Genomic DNA, 16,858 nt, shown 5'->3' on the forward strand with positions numbered 1-16,858 from the left:
TATTTTCTTCTATCTTGGGTACCTTTCAGCCTTCCCTGACTAAAAGGCCAGGTAAAAAAAACCGTTTCCCAATTCCTCTCAATGCCACTCCATTGTTGGCTGCTAAAAGGTGCCTGACAGCAATCCAAATAAATAATATAATAAATAATACTTGCATTTATAAAGTGCTGTATCACATCAGATGGCCTTAAAGTGTGTCACTAGTTTTGAAGTACAGTTACTGTTGTTATGTAAGAAAATACTCACAGTATTTTAAAAGACTGTTGTCCCTGGGAACTTGATTGGCGGTCTTCCTCCTCTCATTATGGGGAAATGTCCAGTGTCTGTTCAACACCCTTCCCCTAATGTCCAGGCTGCGAATTCGTCTTCTCAGGAACTTTGGATCTGTCCCATCGTCCTATCACTGTGTGATACAGCTTGTGTGTCACTACTCCACTTCTTTCAACATTAATATCAATTGAATGGCAAAATTACCAATGCTTAAAATTAGAGTTTATCTGCATATGGGCTGTTAAATACAATGAAGACAAAAAAGTAAACAAAAACATTTTTTCTACTGCATGTGGACTCATTTTAAAATAGTATAATAGAAACTTGGAAGTTGGGCTAAGTTTCACTTTGTCATTGGCCTGGAGAAGGAGTATTGGTCTTAATAATTAGGATTTCAATGTGTGGAATAAGCTTCCAGATAAAATAGTGGAGGCAAAAAAATCCCTGGAATCATTTAAGAAAAAATTGAATGGTAGGGGCACTTTATGGTCGCTCTCTGGGTGGATGCATTAAGATGGGCCAAAAAGCCTTCCTCATCCATAACTATCTTGTGATTTAGCCTAATGTTGACTCAGGTTTAGCCCATATTTGCAACTAATTCAGTGGGAGACTACTTGTTTCTCTCGTTTCTTTTTGTTTCTCTCCTCTGAGCTCAAATGGAAACCCCACAAATCAATTGCTAAGGCTGTCTCAAAGATGCTCAGTTTCACGTTGAATTCTACGCACAGCTTTTCCCATTAACAGTTCTTAGCTTGCTACAGAGCCCAAACTCATCCAAAACTTGAATATAATTCCCATATCTGGGGAGGCTTTTAACACCATTCTCGCACTTCTTGACATGATACAAGAAAAGCTTGGTGTCTGATGGGCAATCCTTCTCGCACTACTAACCTTCAACTTACCTTTCTCTTTGCAACCTTTCTTATCATCTATTTTAATATTTTGGCCAATCCTCCTTTGTGCTTTCACTTTTTTGTTTCCCCCTAAGCTCTAAATATACCATCTTGCACATTCTTTCATCTCCCTGCGTCCACACTGTGTTGGAAGTCAAGACTCACCACACCAGCTCCCGCTCTGTCATTCTTTTCCAGATCCTCAAAAGTGGAACTCCTTACCTCCCTTATTCTTCCCTTCATCCAGCAACTTTAATCTTTTAATACACCAGCTAAGTTCTGCCTAATTACTAGCTCATCATCTCTCCTATTCAAAAGGAGGTGGGCATTCCAAGTTGGGTTGAGGTGCTGATTTTTGTTCTGGTTGTGCTTGTCTTTTATAGGGGTGTTGACACATTCCTGGAGAGTTGTTCTCATTAAGTAGACCTCTAAGATGGGGGACATTGGTTGCCTGGAAATTTTCTTAATTCCATACAGATGCAGTTCATCATGTCTCTGGATTCTCACATATTCCATAGATGTTTTACTAATGTTTGTTGTCGGAGTGCTTGTGTTTCAGTAAAGTTTGGCATTTCACCTCTCTGCTGCTGGTTGCAGTGCTTATCCATCTCCGAAGACCTGAGAAGTGAACATTCATGTTTACTGTATATATTATACAATATACATATACAAAGTACAACATACAAAGTGGGGGGGGGGGAATAAAATGACAACGAGCAGAGGTGACATTATAATTGAACTCTCCTTAACTGATGTATCATACCTATTTTCTAATTTCTGCTGAACCAATAGCAAAGATCAGGCAAGTTAATGGGGTTGGAGTCCTGCTGGAGTGGGATAGAAATCCAGCTATTTTGCCAATTAGAGGGGAATAAAAATAGCGTGACAGTGAAAAGACTACATTTACTGGCCTTTGAGGTACACACTGGTGGCAGCTAAGAAAAATCACTGCTGCAATGATAAATGCACAGATCAGATATCTGAAGATTTTCATTTATTGTCTTGCTGTTTTTAAGTATTTTTTTGGGTTTGTTTTTTGGGTTAGTTGCCAACAGATTTACATTTTAACTTGATTATTTAACGTGTGTGGTTTTTTTGCTTCATTGTAGCATTCTTCTCAGCACAGATGAATTTACAATGTCATAGTTGAACCAAGTTTTGCAATTTCCCAGTCCCACCATCATTTGCACCTGAAACAAAACCGTGGCATCAATCACACACGCACAAATTGATTCTCAACTAGCTCAAGCATATTATGGATTTTATAGTTAATACAGTAACCAGTCCTGAATGCGCTACATTTGGGAAAAATGGAAGATTTGCATATCGGATGTGTAACTCATTTTACTGAAGCAATAAAAAGTTTAAGTAAATTACTATTGAATTTGTTTTTGTGTTAATGGAATTTTTGACTGGATTAATGTGAAAGCCTTCGCAAAGGGAAAATGGCAAGTATTAACCATTTGCCCTCACCAGTAAGAATCCTTTTAATTAGCTGCCAGGTTAGTGATGAAGGTATTTGTATGAAGGCGAAGGATCTGCCTATCATCCAAGATCTGCAGCATCCTAGTGTCAGCCATGGCTCAGTGGTAGCACTCTTGCCTCTGAGTCAGAAGGTTGTAGGTTCAAGTCCCACTCCGGAGACTTAAGCACTTAATCTAGGCTGACACTTCAGTGCAGTACTGAGAGAGCGCTGCACTGTAGGAGGTGCCGATTGAGATTAAACCGAGGCCCCGACTGCCCTTTCATGTGGAAGTAAAAGATCCCATGGCACTATTCTAAGAAGAGCAGGGGGATTCTCCCCTCTGTCCTAGACAAAGTTAATCTTTCAACCAACATCACTAAAACAGATTATCTTGTCATTATCTCATTGCTGTTTGCAAATTGGCTGCCACGTTTCCTACACTATAACAGTGACTGCACTTCATTAGCTGTAAAGTGCTTTGGGACATCCTGAAGTTGTGAAAGGCGATATATAAATGCAAGTTTGTTCTTCCTTTATAAATATCAACAGCTTCTGCTTTCTATAAGTATTTTCTATTTAAAAGTTTAAAAAAAAGTTGAAATGTTTCAAAGGCAATATTTCACTCATCAGGGCACTACATATTGGCATCCCTAGATTCCACTCCGCATTCACCATTGTCTTTCAAATTGCTCATCCTTGGTGCTCACTCAGTGCAATCGCTGGAGCGCTACATCTGAACCTCGTCCGTGCCCTTCAATGGGCTAATGAAAATCTTAGGGTAAATTTTTTGTGCGCACGCTCCCAACTTGGACTCTCTCCTGCTGGGAGCACTTGTCGAGAAACCATTCTCAAATTTCCATTATAATTTTGATGGACGTAAAATCGGAGACTGAGCACACAGTTTCCCCATATATGCTCCTGGCAGGCAAGGCTCCACACTAGGAGTGCACAATTGGAAAATTTACTTTGTTTCTCTGGATTACTCAAAGGCACTGGCATAGAAATTCATTCACGTTTTTTGGATGCTGAATGGGCGCATAATCGTCCAATGTGGCAGGCAGGAAGCGCAAACTCATTACAAGTCGGAAGTGCACCACCCGCCACATTGAATTGGGCTTCTCCGCAGGCATCCAGGGCACATGTCAGAACTGTTCAAAGCAATGAATAACTTATGTAAATTAGGATGCTACGCTTGTTGTAGGACCCTTTTGTGATATTGGGCATTGTTTCTTTCTATCTCTCATAAGTCTAACCAACAGTTACTGTCTGTTACCACATATCTCCACCTGTACTCCTTCCTGTATTGACGTCTTGGCAGCATTATTTCCTCTGACATATGGAATTCCCACATCTCTTCCATTGCTGAAGCTTCCCCCAATGACTCTTGAGTCTTTGTTATGCCAAGGCCTGCCTAAGACTTAAATATTGTCCACAAATCTGGTTGGGTGTTCTAACATTGGTCTCATACTGCTGGATAAAATTCAAGAAAAAGCTTGTCATCTGATACACAATATCTTTGTCTTTCTCCCACCCATACCATCTTTATTCCATCCTAATTTCATCGCTACTAATACGGTCAGTATTTTCTTGTTTTATTCCTTCAATTCTATGAACTACTGTTCCACAAGTTCTTCATCCTTTCTGTAACTTTACTATGTTGAAATCAAGACTTGTTGGAATTTCCTATTCTAACTCATCCTTTCCTAGTACCTCAAAACTTGAGAACTGTTTATCTCCTTCAGTCTTTTTCCTTCGATCTTTTGCCTTTTAAAACCCACACCCATCGTTACTACCTGATATTCCTCATTATCTATTTTGCTATTTTCAACCTTGGAATGTCCTGCACTATAAGGCTTTGTCTCTTCAGCTTTGTTTCTCAATTAAAACAAATTAGCTCGATATTAACATGAGCATGACTTAAATCTTTCCCTGTATCAGGGAATCCTTTTATCCCTGTGATTAGTTATATACAGTGAAATGAGAAAGAAGTTTGCCAATGGATGTTTTTGACCTTTGGAGGGAAGATGACACTTGGAAAAGAGTGAGCTGTAATAAAAAGAAATATTTTAGTAGATTTCAAATGAATATTTATAAGTTGTTTAGCAGATTAGCCTTGAAAAGTTTGGTCTGATTATTTTTGTTATAGGAAGGCCATAATCAACTTTCTGGCTAAAGGACAATTATGTTCCTAAGATGAGCTCCGTGACTGTAATTTTGTGCAAGAGTACAGCAGTTGTTTATTTTTAAAACACAGGGGCCAATAATGTGATGACTGGTGCTCAGTGTCATTGAGAGCAGAGCAAGAGGTTTACAAGACACCCAAGGTACTCACTGCATCAAAATGCAGCTAGACAATGCATAGCGTGCTGGGAGCACACATGCAAACTGTGCACAAGGCTCATTGAGGATTCATAAATTATGCAGATGAGGGTGTCTCCCCAGAATGTAGCTGGATTGCCTGAGTAATGCTCCAGTTGTTGAGATGCCCACTAACAACAGGTGCTTCAGAGAGGACAGTGAAGATGGAAAGAAATTTTGACCCTGGATAGCCTTCACCTTGACTTTTGCCAGTCGAATCCTGCTGCTGGGCTTATCTCCATGGCTGCATCTCAAAAATAAAAGCTCAAAAACTCTTCCCCTTAATTGAAGAGTTTGTAATTGTATCAAACAATGTTAGGGTTCAGTTTATCTTTACCCTTTAAAACATTGACATGATTCCCTTGAGCCGCCTTTACACCAGTGTAAACATTCCCAATTTTCTGAATATCGCTTTATAGCCCAGTTATCTAATCCCCAATATCTGTTTAGCTGCCCTTCTCTGTACCCTCTCCCAAACCAGGATATCTTAACTGTAATTCGGTGACTAGTACCGCACACAGTTGCTCCAGGTGGGGCTAAATTAGTGCTCTATACAAGTTCATTATTCGTCTGGCTAGTGCCACAACATAATTCTCTGCATAACTGTGGGCAAGGCGTTGGTACATTTTCTAGAAGGGAGTCGTGAGTAATATATTGGCCCAGATTGTGCTGGAACGGGGCATCTCGCGATGTGCCCCGTTAGTTAGACATTTTCCCTCACCCTTCAGCTTGAAAATGTCCTGCCTGGTAAATTGCTGGAAGTGCAAGCTGATAATGGCGCAGCGAGGGATACGGGATCTGGGACCTTGGTAAACGACAGGACCAACGGTCTATCTCCTTAACCAATAAGATTTAAGGATTGAGAAAGAACCAGGGGAATGATGGAGAAGGAAATAGGGTGAATTAGAGTCAAATCAGTAAGAGAAAGGGAGCGGGGAGGAAAGATTGGATTGAGAGAGAAAAAAGAGACAAAGGTAAAGCAAGAAAAGAATTTTTGAAAAATTAAAATTTTAAAAGTCTCTAACAACAATTTACTACTTGTAGGAATGAGGCTCCACAGTTTAAGTTGTTCACTTTCTGGGCCAGAGAGGTTGAGTGGCATTGCAGGAACATAAATCTCCTCATTAAAAAGGTAATTACTCTTTAAGTAGCAGCCCTAACTTTCTCCGGCGAGTTTAATTGGCAACTAATGCACAAAAGTAGCAATTTCATGAAGCTCACGGGGAGGTTGAGGGCGAGCTGCAGTTTTCACGAGGCTAATGGAGCGGTGCAAATCATCCAGAAACTTGTGGCGATTCGCAATTCACGGGGTATCTCTTCCTTGCCACAAGTTGCTGGACGATTTACACATCAATAATGACATTCGCATTAAACTTGCCGTTATTCTGGCAGCAAATTCTGGGCCGTTGTCTTTTTCCAGCTAATTCTTGAATTATGGATTGGTGATTAATATAACACCCATTTTGCTAGAATATTTTGAATGGGACTACTTGCAACCTAAATATACACTTTGTAGCAAAAGCTCTTTTGATATAACTATCATTCTAACTTTTGCAAACTCAGTCCACCAGATGTTCATTTACTAAGTGTACAGAGGGACATCAACACATTCTGTTGAGTAAACTGCTGCTAGACTTACCTTTGTTACATTATTTCACAGCTCATTTGGCATATGCTGGTTTTTCATGTCTGTTTTGCTGTTAGTGACCTGGATCTGCATGTTGAAGAATCTTGCAATTTTGTTTAGTATAAGCAACAAGGCTAATCAAACCAATTGCAACTATGAGAACTGCACAACAACCAGATCACTTTAGCACTAACCAGACTCCTCCAATGATTCATTGGATAAATATTCCACACAGTGTGGCACATGGGCCAGGAACATCTCAGTTCAGTCCCTCGTCTTTGCTGAACCATTTGACCCCAGCTAAGGTAGTGGTGACGACACTATGGTGGCCCTAAGTGTTTTTTGGGCTCGGGTTCCTATGGATCACTATCCATGGTGGAACAACATGTGTAGTTGTTGAGTGGAAACAAGATTGAGCTTGACTGTGATGCCCTCCTCTGGTTGAATATCCTGTCAGCAACTCCTATCTAGACTGCCATATAAAGATAGTCAGTTTAGGAAATGAGGGATTCTGTCATCTGTGAACTGTACCTTGGCATATGTCACTACTTTCAAACTACAGACTTGATATACCAGTCTGGGTTCTGACTTGACCCCGTTGCTAAAATATTTCATAGAATCATAGAAGTTACGGTATAGATAGAGGCAATTCAGCCCAGTGCTCATCAATGGGATATCTGTGTCATGGTGGTCTATGACTAAAATTAGTCAAATTTAAAACAACACCTAAAAACACATCTTTTCAATTAAAGAAATTAAATTAAAGAAATATCGTATGAATGGAAAAACACAACAGTTGACTTAAAAGAAATTGTCACAATAGTTCTCTGTTCAAATAAAGATCTTTTGTAAGTATTAAAAGCATACGGGATCCATGGCTTTATAAATAGAGGCATTCAATACATAAGAAATAAGAGCAGGAGTAGGCCATCCGGCTCCTCGAGCCTGCTCCGCCATTCACAAGATCATGGCTGATCTTCTACCTCAATGTCATTTTCCTGCACCACCCCCATATCCCTTGATGCCTTTAATATCTAGAAATCTATCGATCTCTGTTTTAAATGTACTCAATGAGCCTCCACAGCCCTCTGGGGTAGAGAATTCCAAAGATTCACCACCCTCTGAGTGAAGAAATTTCTTCTCATCTCAGTCCTAAATGGCCTACCCCTTGTTCTGAGACTGTGACCCCCTGGTTCTAGACTCCCCAGCCAGGGGAAATATCCTCCTTGCAACTACCCTGTCGAGCCTTGTAAGAATTTTGTATGTTTCAGTGAGATCACCTCTCACTCTTCTAAACTCTAGAGAATACAGGCCCAGTCTACTCAATCTCTCCTCATACAACAATCCCACCGTCCCAGGAATCAGTCTGGTGAACCTTTGTTGCATTCCCTCTATGGCAAGTATATCCTTTCTTAGGTAAGGAGACCAAAATTGTACAAAAGCAAGGAAGTTACGGTAAACCTTTATAAAATACTGGTTAGATCTCAGCTTGAGTATTGTGTCCAATTCTGGGCACCACACTTTAGAAATGATGTCAAGACCTTGGAGAAGGTGCAGAGGAGATTTACCAGAATGGTACGAGGGATGAGGGAATTCGGTTATGTGGAGTGACTGGAGAAGCTGGGATTGGCCTCCTCAGATCAAAGAAGGTTAAGGGGAGATTTAATAGAGGGGTTCAAAATTATGAGGAGTTTTGATAGAGTAGATAAGGAGAAACTGTTTCCAGTGGCAGGAGGGTCGGTAATCAGAGGATACAGATTTAAGATAAAAGTCAGGGGGAAGATGAGAATTATTTTTACTCAGCGAGTTATGATCTGGAATGCACTGCCTGAAAGGGTGGTGGAAGTAGATTCAATAATAACTTTCAAAAGGAAAATGGATATATACTTAAACAGGAAAAATTTGCAGGACTTTGGAGAAAGAGCAGGGGAGTGGGACCAATTTGTAGCTCTTAGAACCGGCACAGACACGATAGGCCGAATGGCCTCCTTCTGTGCTCTGATTCAATTAAGTTGACCTCACTCTGTGTCTCCTGTTTAATTAGTACTGGATTGGAAGTACACATTATAGTTTTAGGTTGTGAGATTTAATTTAAAATATTCATATTCATTAGTGCTAAACATAGTTGAAGTGATCTAGCATGGTTACCAATGAGTAGCTTGTAAAGAATACTACGTAAAGGTTGATATTCTAACATCTTAACGCTGTCAATCCCAAAGAGTAGTTGAAAGCTCAAATTTACAATTTCTTGCCAGAGTTTTCTGATAAGTTGATTTTGAAAATAGGAACATCAGATAGCTTTCTCAATTAGCAAATTTTATATCTGAATGATCAAAAGGTGCTGAGCTAACTGCAAAATTTGTCAGGACATGAGAACAAAAGTTGCAGTTCAGTTATCACAAGCAGTTCATCATAGCAGTGCCTGTTAAATCTGATGTATGTAATGGTCACATCAGGTATAATGCTTCCCAGCAACTAATTAGCAATTGATTTATATTTTGGTTTGTGTTATGCTGTAGGTTAAGCATCCCATAATGTACATCAAAAGAACATCTTGACATTTATGTACAGTTAATAGTTGTACTGCACTGACAGCTTAATTTCACATTACTCTGGTATACAAGCATCCATTGATTTATGGGCGATTCTAAAATGTTGCTAATCTACTGCAACCTGTCATGGAAGATTGCCCATGTACCTGCTGCCTTCATTTCCCTGAAACAAGTACAAAAAGCACTGTGTGTTGTGTGTGTGAATAATCAATTTACTTTCAGTCTCGAGACTGACCTACAAAAAGACACAGAAGAAGTGAACAGACGAGCAGGATTTTGTTTCTACTAGAGGCTGCTCCATATATACATATTTAAATTAGACAATGCCTTTTTCTGATATTTTTCATTATCTAAATTTTTGAAGGTCTCATCTGATCCAGTGACATCCTATAAATTCACTGCAGCTTTTAAACAGAATACACAGATGTCATTTCTATTTTTTTATTGCTATGAACAGCACTTTTCTTTTTTACTGTTACTGGGGAACCTAACTAGAATTTATTTCATGAATGAGAAAGATCTGAAAACTTATAGATATCAAAGTCACAAATTAGTTCTGCAAATCCTCATGAGTAGATTGAGTTAATTTTCCCACAGCTCATCATTGAGTATTTTGATTATAAACCATGTGGCTTATGTAAATAAAACTTCAAAATGTGAAATAAATTATTGAAATGACAAATGGGCTTCTGTTATCACAGTCTGTATTCAATTTATGTATGCACTGTAGATACATAGAGGTTTCTGGGGGGTTTTTTTACCATTGTTTTCCAACTGTCTAAATGGAAATAAAGAATCTGTGAAGTACAAATACTTTGCAGATGATCCTATTCAGTGACCACCTTCAAAACTGACTTAAGTTGGTCTAATAAAGGTTCAGATTTGTCCTCCTATATCCCAACCCCTCTCCAAGATTTTAATATCAAGCTCATTGTACCTCTTAGTTTCACCATTGAGAATAAGTATATTCACATTGTTTTATCTCATGGTTTTTGGATTGGAAATTTGAAAGAGTATGAGAGAGAAAAATGTTGAATTGCACATCTGTTTTTTCTAAAACTAGTGATAAGCCACAACTCGCTTATCCAATTTGGACCTAAGAAAAACAGATCAGAGTATATTCTAAATGGTGAGAAGCTATGAACTGTGGAGGAGTAGAGAGATTTAGGGGCCCAAGTACAGAAATCACTAAAAGCTAGTGGACAGGTACAAAAAATAATTAAAAAGGCTAATGGAATGTTGGCCATTATCTCAAGGGGGCTGGAATATAAAGGGGTTGAAGTTATGTCACAGTATAAAGCTCTGGTTAGACTCCATTTAGAGTACTGCATTCAGGAAGGATATATTGGCCATGGAAGGAGTGCAGCGCAGATTCATCAGTATGATACTGGGACCACAAAGGTTAAATTATGAGGACAGGTTGCATAGGCTAGCCTTGTATTCTCTTGAGTGTAGAAGATTAAGGGGTGATCTAATTGAGGTGTTTAATATGATTAAAGGAATTGATAGGGTGGATAGAGAGAAACTATTTCCTCTGGTGGGAGCATCCAGAACAAGGGGGCATAACATTAAAATTAGAGCTAGGCCGTTCAGGAGTGATGTCAGGAAGCACTTCACAGAAAGTGTAGTGGAAATCTGGAACTCTCTCCTGCAAATAGCTGTTGGCTAGGTCAAGAGAAAAATTCAGAACTGAGATTGATAGACTTTTGTTAGGCAAGGGTGTTAAGGGTTATGGAACTAAGGTGGTTCGATGGAGTTTAGATCCAGATCAGCCATAATCTAATTGAATGGTGGAACAGGCTCGAGAGGCTGAAAGGCCTACTCCTGTTCCTATGCTCCGATGTTTAGATAACTGTGTGCAATGGCATAGGTGTAAACTTCAGGGCACCAATTATCTCCTGAGGAAAATAAGTCAAGGAAAGTCTTGCATACACATGGCCTACACTAATGAGGCAAGGATCGCTAGCATAGATCCATTGTTTTATCTCTAACATTACCTCCCAGTTTTATGTTACCCACTAATTGCATCTGTCTTGTGAGAGATATACAGGCATTAGTATGTGTTTTAAAACATGAATATCTCAAAAAAGTGAGAGGAAAAGGGGAAAGAAATGCAGAATGAAGCCTGTCTGTAGTCAGAGTAAAATCTAAAGGCGGTTGGGTGTTGGGGGCGGGGGTGGGGGGAGTTATAATATCAGTATGTTGGATTTGCCATAGAAACAGTAAATCAGTTCCCAAATGGTTAACATACTGCTTCATTGTGTTGAACTAATATTATTAAGCAAGCAGCTTTGATTGAAATTCCTTTTGTTATATCTAGGTAAGGCCCATATGGAGGTTACAAGCTTCCATTAATCATATTTAATTGACTTGAACATGCAGGGTCAGTGATTTTCTGTCTTTATAAAGACTGATTGTATTTCACAATACCTTACTAATACTCTCCTTGGAATAAGACATCTCACCAGGCTAAAAGCTGAATATTAAATTGGGCCAGTGTCGAGAAATGATGCAGAAAGTTATTTCCTTGCATGTTTATTCATTTAACATGTGGGCTCAGAGCAATGAACTTTAGTGCAAATGCTTATCGGCAAGTTTTTAAAGACATAACCTGGTGTGTGAATAATTATTTTGTTTCCCCATAGCAATTAGTTGCAACTTAGGCTGAGTGGAATTTTTGTAAACTTGAATTTTCATGAACCAGCAAATTGCTCCCTTTGACAAAAATGACTCGAAAGCTGAAATATCTGCACATCTGTCTTTCCAAGATAGTCCTAAATGGATTATGGAGCTGTCAGGCAAAAAAAGATTATTTTCTGTGATCTGCATTCATTTCCCAATATATACAATCTTTACGTATCTTCCTGTTTGACCTGTTTGGAACCTATTGGAACAGACTGCTTTCCCAGGTCATTAAATACCAAAAAAATAAGTAATCTACCGTGGATAGTGTTGTATATCTAGAAGCATCTAACTGTTAATTTTGTGTGTATATATATACATTGTATATTCTATTATCACGTTACTAGCTGCCTGTGCCTCCCTGGAGCTTGAACTAATTGTGTTGGGGATTGGGCTGAAGTAAAAACACAGCAGTCGGTATCCTGATTTATGGCTTCACACAGCGATAATGAGATTGATGACAGCATAATGCATCTGAAAATAGGTTATTTAGAGGAATCCAAAAGAGAAAATAATTTATCAGATGAATAACAATGTTGGGGAAATATATTTTTTAATCTATTAAATCTTTTGCTTTTCAGTAAATGCTCTTATTTGTTTTATTAAGTGTCATAGACTAATGAAATTAGTTAGAATCTTACTTACGTTCTTGAATATTTTACCAAGTAATTATTTATGCACTCTTAAGGATTGAAACTTAAGATGTTTTCTGTGAATCTCTTTCAGATGCCAGTGTATTACTATCCATCTGGCCAGTACCCTACCTCAGCAGCCCAACAGTTCAGGCCTGTTGCTTCTGTTCAATACAATGCACAGCGAAGTCAGCAGATACCACAGACCACACAACAGACAGGTATGTCATTTCTGCTGTATTGTTTCTGATTACCCCAAGTGAACCCTGCATTTCGCCCCTAGTGTTTGTGCCTTATCTTGACGTGGAGTCAGTAGAATTAGGGACAAATGAAAAACAGATGCCCACAGCCGCATCTTATACTCGTCCATGGATCAAAACCTTGGAAGGTAATGGCGAGCACTTTTTAAGCTTCACATCCAGTATGCATCACTGCCTTTCCCTTTCACTTCCCTGTAATGTTTGTTTATGTGCATGTGTTACAGTTTTGGGTTCTTTTTCACCATAATCTTGTTCAGTGTCCCTGATGACTGCTTCTGTAAGTGGACCTTGCCCGTACAATCTGAAATCTGCGACTTTTCGCTTTCTGCCCCAGCAGAGTGCATGAACCTAAAGATTAACGATTATCCCAGTTGCAGTACTAGTACTGCGAATTATGCAGGATTCCCACTATGCCTTCAGTCTGTTTGAGTAAGTGGAAATCGCAGATCAGAGATTTGACAAGCTAAAACAAATAACCAAATTTATTTGTATTAAACCAGGTAAAGTTCTGCAATATAGTGAATAAGGCTGTTGGCACAGTGAATGTCAACTTTCTGGTCTTTACATGCTTCTTAATAGCAGAATATTGTCTTGCACCATATCACTCATGTAGCTAGCTCCCTTTCATAGAATTACCTAGAATTTACAGCACAGAAACAGGCCATTCAGCCCAACTGGTCTATGCCGATGTTTATGCTCCACACGAGCCTCCTCTCGTCCTACTTCATCTAACCCTATCAGCATATCCTTCTATTTCTTTCTCCCTCAAGTACTTATCTATCTTCCTCTTAAATGCATCTATGCGATTCGCCTCAACTATTCCATGTGGTAGCGAGTTCTACATTCTAACCACTACCTAGGTAAATGGTCTGAACAACCGTCAGAATCCAGCAAGAACTACAGAATCTGCAGATAGGCTCTGCGTTTATCTACTTAAATATTTACAAACAGGAATACCTTAAAATAATGCTTCATAGATTTACAACTGCCCGTTGTCACTCTCACATCTACCAGCTTCACTGCATAACCATAACATCAAATTTAAGTCTGATATTGCACAATAATTACATTTCTACAAACAGTTTCTGATTCAGAATTAAATGGCTGGGTCCAATTTAGAGTCTCATCATATTAACTTCTGCAAAACACAGCGCCTGGCATTTAGATTTATCACTTTAAAATTTCTAAGTAAGCTAGTTTCCCAGGAACAAAGGTCAGTCACGCCCTTTGCAATAAAGAAAGCAATCGGCCGCTTTTAAAACTTGGTCGAATTAATATTTCTGTTATTCTTTTTATATATCCTAACAATTAAACAGCTCCAATATTGCTATTTGTGGCAGCATGACGCTGCTCTATACAGGTAACAGCTGCAGGTGCATCAACACTTATGTAATATTGGAGAAAGAAAGTGAAGTATAAATGCAAAACAAACATTCTTAAATTAGAAATCATGCCAACAAAACACAAAGCTATTACAGAATTTCTAAGCAATTAAATAAAATGTTGTAAAATAATCAGTTTATATCCACGTGATATCACCATTTCCTCTACAGTGTTCAAGGTTGTAATATTATTTAGTTGGCTACCTAAATTAAAGATTTTATTTTGGGGAACATTGTATTTCCACAGTAAGAATGATACATATTTAAGGTGGGAGCTACTTAGTATGTACCCCTTGAAGAGTCGGCTCGTTGGACACAGTACCAAGCATCTGGAGAGGGGGCCGTTACACTGTAAGAGAGTGAGTAGCAGGTCTCACAGTGAACCGGTCTCTTTCCCAGAAGCCACACCCTCATCTGACAAAAATACTGCTGCTTTATTAAAAAAGAGTAGAATCAAAATTTGGGATCATTTTATTCCCGTATCTTTCAGCTAGTTGCTCCTTTTTTTTTCTTGAAATGTGCTAGATCAAATTCTTGTATGCACGATTCAGCAAGCTGCTCTTGTTAAAAACCTTGATGATATGCTGTTGTTCAGATCCTGTCAGGCAGATGCTGATCCAATAAATATTATGTAAAATAACTACACTTTTGATGCATTATTAATTGAATGCATTTAATGCTGGTTTTATTTGTATAGGTTTTGTTAGTGCATTTTGAAAAATCCTCATGAGTCCCCCTGTTCCTGGGCTGCTTTTATTTTTGAAGGGATAGGGAAAGTTTGATTCTAGCTTGTTCCATTCAGGAAATTGCCTGGGCTGGATCTTAAAACCATTAAATTGCTCTCCTTTTCCCACCCAACGCTCTATGTGAAAAAAAATCAGATTGAAGTGTTAAATACTATGAGTTTTCACACTGATTTTGCCCTCCTTTTAAGATTATCTTTACTGTGTAATTATGATACAGGTAATATTTTACGCTAATGGTTTCAGAATATTTCACTACAACTTTGTTGGCTTCATACTTCCATTAATGCAAACTCTTGAGCAGGCATTTTGTACAGGAACAATGAACTTGTGGAAATCTCTTTTACTCAAATGTATGCATTAAAGTAACAAAGTGGAATTCTAAATATATCTAACTTTCTATGTAATATATTAAAAATCTTGCACCTTCACGCATTTCCTGCCAACTTTTTCCATTATAAATTGCTACTTCTGCATTTATAATGGATACTGTCTATGTAAACTTGTCGCACTGTAATTACACTCCTCCCACCAGTGAAGGTGTTGCATCACAAAGGAAGGACTGTATGAGTTTAAAATGGCGACAGATTTAGGTCTGCGCAACCTAGTCCAATTATCGTGGACCTCTAATCCCGCTCCATCTGAAGACTGCACTTGATCTTGACTCCCTATGTGCAATGCTTCACGATTTCAACTAGTACCATATAAAGTCTTGCATAGAGTTCGCACTTCCTGTCAGTGTAACAGGAAGTAAATGTAACTTGTTCCACTTATACACTGCCTGCTTTTTCAAGCCCTATTCTCTGCTGATTATTTGATCCTTGCCCTTTTTCGGGAAGATCCGTTTTCCGCTCCTGGTCCCCACAATTTCTTCCGATATCAGGCTGCAACTCTGGCCAATCTCTCCCGCTTCCCAAACCACCGGCCTGTGGCCCTGTCTGATCCCTTCTACTCCCTGAATTACCGAAGAAGTGACAGAGAAAGGTAAGAAAAGGGAAGGTGGAAAGATCAGGGAGAGCAAAGCAGAAGAAAGGAGAACAAGAGAGGCAGAAGGGCAGTTGGCAAAACAGAAAAGGAGAGAGAGCATCAGAAGAAGATAGTGAGTGAACCAAGAAAGAATAGAAAAATAAAAGACACGAAACAGGATAAAAGAAGCAGAGAGTGAGAGAAGGGAGAGGTATGCAGAAGAGGAGGAAGTGAGTGAGGAGAGGAAGCAAGAATTAGAAGAGAAGAGAGAGAGGACCAAACAAAAAGGCAGAGAAATAAAAGGAGAAAGAGACAGGATGAAGCAGAGAGTGAGAGAAGGGAAGGAGGTGTGCGACCAAGGGTATAACTTTCAACTTCGGCGGGGGTAGAAAGCTGGTTATTATCAGCTGCCCATTATACAACCTGTCCAATTTTCCTTTCCATTAACTTCAATGGAAAAGAAAATTAGACGAGGTGTATGAGTGAGAGAGAGAATATGCAGAGAGGCACGGCTGTTAGACCCCACCTCCACCCAATCAGCCCCCAATTGTTAGGCAAACCCCCTCCCCACATATCTTTGGATTGTTCTCAGCCATTAAGCAGTCCCCTCCCCTACGAGATCCCAACAGTCGAGATCCCTGAGAGAAGCTGGTGTTAAACACAAAAGAGTTTTGAAAACTGTCTTTGCCGCCTGTACGTGTAATTGGCAAGCATGATAACAGCGGATTTTGTACTTAAAGAACCAATCTGCTGCCATGATCCAATGGACTTGCCTCACTCCCAATACTACCATACCCCTGCACCCAATTTATTGCACCTCCCCAATACTTCGAGGCCCTGGACCCCATGGCATATCCCCTGACTCAGTGTGAGCAACACCACAGGAGATGAGAAAAAGATCAATAAAAAGAAAATGCATGTCCAAAGAAATCTAACAGCTGTTGTGGTTCAAGTTAAATTATAATGGGGTTTACCGCTATCAATACTAGATGGTTACTGTTGCCTTTTGTATTGCTTATTTGCCATGG

The 16,858-nt window shown here is 39.2% G+C and overlaps 1 protein-coding gene across 18 annotated transcripts in view; it reads left to right on the plus strand.

Moving 5' to 3' along the window:
* Positions 1 to 16,858, plus strand: part of LOC137318255 (cAMP-regulated phosphoprotein 21-like) — a 455,290-nt gene that overhangs the window by 385,594 nt on the left and 52,838 nt on the right. For all 18 annotated transcript variants that reach the window (XM_067981189.1, XM_067981224.1, XM_067981218.1 and 15 more), the window contains one exon: positions 12,574 to 12,700. In XM_067981189.1, the coding sequence (XP_067837290.1) occupies positions 12,574 to 12,700 (127 nt within the window). The remainder of the gene's footprint in view (positions 1 to 12,573; positions 12,701 to 16,858) is intronic.

This window comes from Heptranchias perlo, chromosome 3 (assembly GCF_035084215.1).
Source record: "Heptranchias perlo isolate sHepPer1 chromosome 3, sHepPer1.hap1, whole genome shotgun sequence".
In the NCBI taxonomy this organism is placed as follows: Eukaryota; Metazoa; Chordata; class Chondrichthyes; order Hexanchiformes; family Hexanchidae; genus Heptranchias; species Heptranchias perlo.